Raw genomic sequence first — 8,641 nt, forward strand, 5'->3', positions numbered from 1 at the left:
AAATAAATAAATAAATAAATAAATAAATAAAATGCGGGAGTCACAAATACCTCTCCCCACACACACCCAGTGACCCTTGTTCCGCACCCAGAAGATGACAAAAACCCTCCAGGATCCCCGGCCAAACTGGCCTGGAGAAAAATGGCTTCCTGGCCCCAAAGTGGCGATCAGCCTTTCCCTGGGCATGTAACAAAGGGCCACAAGAACTATGCACTGGGCTAGCTTCCAAATGGAATCACGTGCATGAATGCAGACGCAGAAAAAGCCCTGAACGTCCCTCGTGTGTTCCAAACACAGGCCATCCCCGTGCTTCGCTTTCTGGAAACGTGCCTTAGCTGTACCAAACCAAGGTGCGTTGGTTGTCCTGAGCCAGCGCCAGCCAAGGAAAGATTTAATAACAGCCTCATTATAAGGTTCATTGTTGTAGGGCTATTTAATATACAAGATTAACATGTCTTATCGGACGGTTCTGCTGAAGCCTATTATACCCCTCATTAATACATGCACATTGCTACTTCATTTGCCGTGCTGACTTCTCAAGCAACGCCATAGGAAAAAAGAGGGCGTGGAGGCCGCGGCGGCTTCTGCTCGGCGCTCGCCTTGCTCCACGGGGAAAAAAAGAGATGAAGAGAGATGCCAAAATGCTCCCTGTAACTCAAGCTGTCGGCCGGTCGCTTCGGCGCGTGCATCTCCCCGGAGGAAAACTTGAAGACGGACACAACAGCTCCCTCCAAGTTTCACCAGGGTTTCTGCCTCTTATAGCAGGCTAAGAGAGAGGGAGGCAGACCCATTAGCACTGGAATCCCAAGGCGTTCTTACCTTCCCACTTTTCGCTGCATTTAAACATTCACAAGCTAGTAAATTAAACAGCAGGGGAAAAGAGCCAGGCCGTTTTCAAGCCTCCAAAAGCCTTCCAAGGTTGGAATCCTCGGGTTTATTTATTACTGTCTGTCGGCACGGCTCTCACCACACGGTAAGACCAGAAGGTGAACAGAAATTCACCAGATCACACGTGAACACATATGAAGCTGCTTTATACTGAAATCATAGCATCACAGAGGTGGAAGAGGCCGTACAGGCCATCTAGTCCAACCCCCGTTCAATGAAGAGGAGGAGGTTGGATTTATACCCCACCCTTCACTACTCAAAGGTGTCTCAGAGCGGCTTACAATCTCCTTTCCCTTCCCCTCCCCACAACAGACACCCTGTGAGGTCGGTGGGGCTGAGAGAACTGCTCTTGAGAGAACAGCTCTGAGAGAACTTGTGACTGACCCAACATCACACGCAGCAGCTGCATGTGTAGGAGTGGGGAATCGAACCCGGTTCTCCCAGATTAGAGTCCGCGCTCCTAACCACTACACCAAACTGGCTCTCAGGATCAGCCTAGAGCATCCTAGAGCAGGGCCGTCAAGGTTGGTATTGTCACCCAATGGCACTTCCCACCACCACCAAGTTTCAGAGGCATAGATTTTTGGGGTATAAGCTTCTGGGAGTCAAAGCTCCCTCTGTTGGACGAATCCCATCTGACAAAGAGAGCTCTGATTTTCTCGAAAGCTCATAGCTTGCAAACCGTGCCAGCCTCTAAGGCACAACTGGACTCAAATCTAGCCTTTACTGTAAGGAATTTGTTGCGGGGTGAGGGGGTTCTCGAATCAGGACCCGTTGCAGTTTTTTGACCAAGCAACAGTCAGACGCCTTAGGGACGTTTATGCTGCTTTTTTGTTCATTGCTTTGGTTCTCAGAAGAAGAAAGGGACTCTCAACTCAGATGCTGCATTAAGGCAAAGATGGTTTCAGAGCAAGGAAAAAAAAACCCGCTCTTACCCGTCTCTAATAGAAAGCCATCACCGCGCACAAAGAAGAGATGATATCACACTGCACTGTACCTGCAGAAATGGGTTGTTCGTTGGAACTTTATGCTGAATCAATACAGCGTCTCTGACGACAGCCCCGGAGCAATGAAAGAACGGTGACTCATGCGCGCGCGCCGGAGACTGTCAACCAATGGGAAGAAACAGCCTTTATCCTCTGTTTGAAGTTCAGCGTAGGAAACTTACAGGCGATAGCTGAACAATCCACCAGGGAAGCTACTGAATTCAGAGCAGGTGAACCCATAATCAAAATACAGAATCCCTGGTGGTGGAAAAGTGCCGTCACGTCCAGTGTTCCCTCTAAGGTGTGGAGTCCTGTGAGCAAAAATTCTACTTTGTGAGCTCCTGGCATTAAAGTTGTGAGTGGGCGATTTGGCTGTTGCATAAATCAGTTTGCTCTGGAGCCATCCTTCCTGAGCTAAGACAGTATTGTGTGAGCCGGAGGCTAAAAAACTGTGAGCTGGCTCACACTGACTCAGCTTAGAGGGAACACTGGTCAGTGCTACACCCGTTCCAGGCTGGGGTGACATGGGACTAACACCCATCACTCTCTCTCCCCTCCAATCCTGCCCCTCTGTCGGAACTCACACCCAGCTCCCATCCGCTCGGCGCCACCTCATGGCGACGCCAGAGGATTTTCAAGGCAAGAGATGTTCAGAGGTGGTTTGCCACTGCCTGCCTCAGCATAGTGACTCTGGACTTCCTTGGTGGTCTCCCACCCAAACGCCAACCGGGGCCAATCCTGCTTAGCTTCCGAGATCTGAGAAGATCAGGTTGGTCCGGGCCAGCCACAAAGAAGCCATGGTTGGTGCTGTGGCCCAGAGAATGGTCGGTCGGCTCTGAACTCACCGTGGGTGGCCCCTCTGGGATCGACTCAGCCAGACGCTGCCTTGGCAATGCCCCCATGGCCTTGTTAAATGCAGGGGTCATTTCGTAGAAAGAGAGGTGCAGGAGCTCATTAGCATGACTCATTTGCATGTGCCACACCCCCTGACATCACCGGACGTGTGTCAGAAGGCAACACCCACCGCTCAGGCTCCACTGGACTCTTTTGGATTCCTAGCTATTGGGGGGGGGGGGGGAGAGAACGGGCAGATCTGGTGGGGGGAACGTGCAGATCTGTCCTCACAGAGGAGGGAGAGCTTGTACCTGAAGGTGGGCTGGGGGGGCTCTGCATCTTACCTGGCTGCTTCTTGCTCTTCGTGGCCTGACTGAGGGCTGCTGGGAGCAGGGCGTGGGGTTTGTTGCATGTTCCCGCCCCCTGGGCTCTTTACTGCTGGAGCTCCGCTCCTGTGCGCTCCCGCAGGAAATGACCCCTGGTTAAATGTAAAACGTGATGAGTGATTTCCACCAACTGAGTAAGAATCCCCTCCACAGATAACCTTGCTTAAGCTGGCATCTCATGGTTTTGCCACTGGCCGTATTCTAGATATTCCTAATATTCATTCATTCATTAGATTGCTTTGCCATCATCGAGAATCTTACTAGTTTACTGGTGACCGTTTTGTACTTCGAAGCACCAGCACCATCACCATTTGCCCGTTTAGAAACAGGAACACCCTTCATAAGAACATAAGAACATTCTGCTATGGTCAGGCCTCACCTGGAGTCCTGTGTCCAGTTTTGGGCACAATGTTTTAGGAAGGATGTTGACAAGCTCGAGCGTGTCCAGAAGAGGGCAATCAGGATGGTGAGAGGGTTGGAATCCAAGTCTCATGAGGAAAGGCTGAAAGAGTTGGGTATGTTTAGCCTGGGAAAGAGAAGGCTTAGAGGGGACATGATTGCAGTCTTCAAGTATTTGAAGGGCTGTCATGTAGAAGATGGAGCGGATCTCTTCTCTCTTGCTCCGGATTGCAAGACGAGATCTAATGGGTGGAAATTACAAGGGAGTCGATACCGGCTAAATATCAGGAGAGACTTCCTAACTGTAAGAGTGGTTGAGCGGTGAAACAGTCTGCCTCAGGAGGTGGTGGATGCTCCTTTGCTGGACGTTTTCAAGCGGAGGCTGGGCGACCATCTTTCGGGTATGTTGTAGGGCTATCTTTCGGCTATGCTCCTGCAGAGTGCAGGGGGTTGGACTAGATGACCTGCAAGGTCTCTTCCAACTCTAACATTCTATGATTCTATGATAAGAGAATCCAATGTTGGATCAAGCCCATCCAGTTCAACACTCTGTCACACAGCGGCCAAAAAATACCACGTGCCATCAGAGGGTCCACCAGTGGGGCCAGGTTTGCCATTGCCTGCCTCAGCATAGCAACTCTGGACTTCTTGGTGGTCTCCCATCCAGATGCCAACTGGTGGTCTCCCATCCAAATGCTTCAAAACCTGTCTGCTTGCTCTGATGCGTGACTCACAAGGCACAGGGGGAGCCTGCGGGGACCCGATAATTACTCAACGGATCTTCCCTTTCCAGGGCTGCCAGGACCAGGGTCGCACACTGGCATTAAGTTGCAGGCTGAAATCTGCTCCTCCAGGGCTGGGTTCTGGGGCTGGTGGCCCCTGGGCAGAGAGTCAGCAGGGCCCCCCGCACTTCCACCATCAGTTCCCCTGCTTGCGCCCTCCTTCCCTCCCCCTCGCATGCCCTTCACCTACCTGTATGTCCTTCCCCTGCCTGCTTGGAAGCTTTCCTGCTGCCCATGCTCACAGCCACTGACCGGCTGCAGCCCTTTCCTGTCAACAGCAGGGTTTGCAGCTAAGAACATGGAGTGCTAGCAAGAGAGCAGCAGGAGGGGCTGGCAGCAGTGGCCCCCGCCAGAAACCCTGGGCCCAGGCAGCTGGCCCACCTCGAGTTATGCTGACGCTGGCCCTGCATTCCTCCTGCAATACAAGCCAGCTTCAGCATCTGGTCAGCTGGTCCCAAGGACCAACCGGGATCCGCCAAGCCTTACCAGCCAGTGCTGCACCAACTGCATTGGCTGCCGATAGAGTACCGCATCCAGTTTAAGGTTCTGGTGTTAACCTTCAAAGCCTTATACAGACAGGGACCTGCATATCTTCGGGATCGCCTCTCCCCACATGCGCCCCGCAAAGCACTGCGCTCAATCGACGAACATTTACTGGTTGTCCCCTGCCCTAAGCCTCAACCAGGGCCAGGTCTTTTTCTGCCCTGGCCCCAGCCTGGTGGAACAAGCTCCCGGTCGAGATCAGGGCCCTGTGGGATTTCTTACAAATTCTGCGGGGCCTGTAAAACGGCGCTGTTCAGCCGGTCTTTTGGTTGAGGCGGCGGGCATCCAAAATCTATCTTTGGCCTCCCCTACTGTAGTGTATTGAAACAGCTTACATGAATCGCCGCATTGACTCCCCATGTTACGCTCGAGCCAGAGGAAGGCTCCTCCGAGCTAACGTGCTATTGGTTGCTCCTCAACAGCGACCAATCAGAACTGCACCTAGTCCCTGCGAGGGAAGAACTCTCCTTGGACTTTATCCGCTCAACCTCATTGGTTGTTTATTGTACAGAGGTGTGGCTACGTTAGCCCGGGAATGTTTAAAAGGAGCCTAGCTCCCAATGTTAACTTGTTCTGGTTATGACTTCTTTCAAGCGCTTGTTCGTACCTTCAATAAAGCTGTTCACTTTTGCTGAAATCACTCTCCGGATCTTTGTTAGCGGCGATCTAACACCTACTGAAATCGCTGCCTCTATGATCAGCCTGGAAAACGACCAATCACATATCTAACTCACTGCCGATTCAAGCAGCAGCCACCAAGGTTTTGTTTAGGTTGTACCTCACGCCAGCAAGGCTGGCTTACATGGTACCAAACTCACCCCCCTCTCTGTTGGAAACAGTGTGGGGAGAAAGGGTCTTTTCTCCATACATGGTGGGAATGTCTGCATATAAATAATTTTTGGGAAAATGTACTAGTGTCCATTCAAGAAATCACTGGTTTCACCCTGCCTCTGGATCCGGTGGTTATACTGCTTAACTCATGGTCGGCGATCGCGGTGCCAAAGGTCCGTAAGGATTTAGTTCTTCTCACAGCAGCTAAGGCGGTCATCGCTCAAAGATGGAAGGATAGACATCCTCCAACGTTGTCTCATTGGCATGCAAAGCCTACTCAGATCGCTCTGAGAGCCAGTTTGGTGTAGTGGTTAAGTGTGTGGACTCTAATCTGGGAGAACCGGGTTTGATTCCCCACTCCTCCACTTGTACCTGCTGATGTGACCTTGGGTCAGTCACAAGCTCTGGCATAGCTGTCCTTGAAAAAGAGCAGTTTCTGTCAGAGTTCTCTCAGCCCCACCCACCTCACAGGGTGTCTGTTGTGGGGAGGGGAAGGGAAAGGAGTTTGTAAGCCGCTCTGAGACTCCAAGTGAAGGGCGGGGTATAAATCCAATCTCTTCTTCTTCTTCTTCTTCTATGCTAGTGCGAGAGGTTCTAGACCCCCTAGACAAATGGCTCCCTTTCCTGGACAAGGCAGACGCAGAACAAGTAGTTTCTGAAAAGTGGCCTTTGTTTAAAACCAACATGTTCTTTTACGTTAACTATAGTCATATACAAGTTTACTTTCTTCCTCGTCATCTTGAATTTGTTAGAGTACTGTTTGTTGGCTCTTTGTACATGGTTATTTGCTCACTGTACCTGCATAGTACAAGTGTGGTGTCGCTTGTTACCTAGGCGGTTGCTATTTTACCTGTACTTCATTTATTGAAAATTCTAATAAAACCTTTTTTTTGGGGGGGGGGAGTACAGCAACACGAAGCTTGGCTGCTGTTTCTATGAATGTTTCTAAATGATTGTTTTAATTATTTTAACTACTCTCCCATTACATTTTTGATTGCCCATTGTATTCCCAGCCTAGGTCAAAAATTTTATCTGGTATTTTACCAGTTTTAAGCTTTTACTCAGTCCCAGAGAAGATTATATTTTTGTCAGCCGATGCCAATGCCGATGTATCCAATAGAATGGCTCTATTCGCCTTGGCTGCAAGGAAAATACGGGCCAACGCTGTTCCTAGCTAATACTGATTTTAGTGGGTACGTTGTGAATTAATTAACTGTTTATAACTTTGGTTTTATGGATTTATAATGTTTTAGACTGTATCTTATTTTATACAATTTTCTATGTTTTATGGCATTCTTCTTTGTTCGTGGTTTGTAATGGCCTATGGCTAAACAGGGCTCTTTTTGTAGAAAAAGCCCAGCAGGAACTCATTAGCATAATAGGCCACACCCAACAGCAGGAACTCGTTAGCATATTGGGCCACACCCCCATGTTACCAGAAGTGTGCTCATCCAGCCACACCCACCTTTTGCTTCTTATTCTGTTTACCTTGTTTGTTGTTAAAACCCTGGGCTTTTTTTGTAGCAGGAACTTCTTTGCATGTTAGGCCACACACCCTAATGTAGCCAATCCTAATGAGTTCCTGGTGTTGGGTGTGGCCTATTATGCTAATGAGTTCCTGCTGGGCGTGGCAAACTCGGGAGCCAGCCAGAACTCCGTTCCTGTACGTTCCTGCCCAAAAATAGCCCTGGCTAAATACAATAAAAACCTTCTTCTACCCTGAATTATTTTAACTATGGTTGCGGAGACTGGCGTGACGTTGTAACCCACCCTAAGCCTGTTCGTGGTGGTGGTGGTGGAGATAAATAAATAAATTGAATTGAATAAATAAATAAATAAATAAATAAAAATCAGGCCCCAGGCTTGGGACCAGGCCTTCGGTCTGAGCTGCTCAACTCACTGGAAGCGATGTCGCCCTAGGCTGCCCAGTTACTCCCCTTCAACCGACTGCCCTTTCAGAACTCGACGTTCCTGCCAGTTGTGGGCTTCTGGTCCTTCTGACCTTTGGCTGCCGCTTATGGGACTTGGCCCGCATCTGCCTTCGCTCGCGCTGCTCGCTTCTGGCCCCATCAGACTGACAGATGCCCAGACCTTGTACGCCCCAGACCTTGAGCTCTGACCCTGGCAGTTCCACAGGTTTTACACAAATGCTGGCTGCTGGTTTCCGGTCTGTTTCCATTGCGTTAGCCCTTCCGTCCCCGTGTACATCGGAAAGACAAAAAACAGTTCTGCCTCTGCCTGCCCCTCGAGCCGTCCCCCTGAGAGCTACTCGAGCCAGGCCTCAGAGAATGTGGGGGTCACAGGCACAGAGTACACTGTCGTAACATGCAGCGCACAAAACACAAAGGAGTTCCTCTGGCAGTCAGCCCACAGAGACTCTAAAATCAGGGATCACCAAGCAAGTGCTGTGAACTTGGGCAGATCATGAGAAGGGAGGGTGGGAAGGGTTGCATCAAGGCTTAGTTCCCGTGGTCCTCTCTGACACACCCAGGGAAATGCCGGTTGCCACTTTGGGGGGTCAGGACGCAGTTTTTCCCCAGGCCAGTTTGGCCGGGGATCCTGGAGGTTTTTTGTCATCTTCATGGAGCAGGGGCCACTGGGGATGGGGTGGGGGGAGATATTTGTATTTCATGCATATATTTATGCTGGTTTTAAAGTTGTGCGTAAGCCGCCCTGAGCGGGAGGGCGGGATAGAAATTTGATAAATAAATAAATAAAATTGTGAATTTCCTGCACTAAGCAAGGGTTTTACTTACGCATTTATTTATTTCTTAATCTCATTCATACCCCGCCCTCCCTGCAATGCAGGCTCAGGGCGGCTCACAATCAAGGCATAAATACAATTAAAAAACACAAAAAATCATCTAAAACAATTCCATTATCGGTTCTACAATGCCAAGACCACGGCCACACATCCCGGAAATCTACAGCTACTAATTCCATTATACCTAATACAATTCCATTATAGCTAATACAGAGTCATACAAGGGAT

At 49.9% G+C, this 8,641-nt stretch overlaps 1 protein-coding gene across 1 annotated transcript in view; it reads right to left on the reverse strand.

Moving 5' to 3' along the window:
* LOC107120053 (protein hinderin-like) overlaps nucleotides 1-7,828 on the reverse strand; it is a gene marked incomplete at its 3' end in the record, with an annotated part of 111,715 nt that extends 103,887 nt beyond the window's left edge. Inside the window, exon 1 of the mRNA XM_015422693.1 lies at nucleotides 7,652-7,828. Within this exon, the coding sequence (XP_015278179.1) occupies nucleotides 7,652-7,828 (177 nt within the window). The remainder of the gene's footprint in view (nucleotides 1-7,651) is intronic.
* Between the last annotated feature and the right edge of the window lie 813 nt (nucleotides 7,829-8,641).

Source organism: Gekko japonicus, unplaced genomic scaffold, assembly GCF_001447785.1.
Source record: "Gekko japonicus isolate JY-2015 unplaced genomic scaffold, Gekko_japonicus_V1.1 scaffold2406, whole genome shotgun sequence".
Lineage (NCBI taxonomy): Eukaryota > Metazoa > Chordata > Lepidosauria > Squamata > Gekkonidae > Gekko > Gekko japonicus.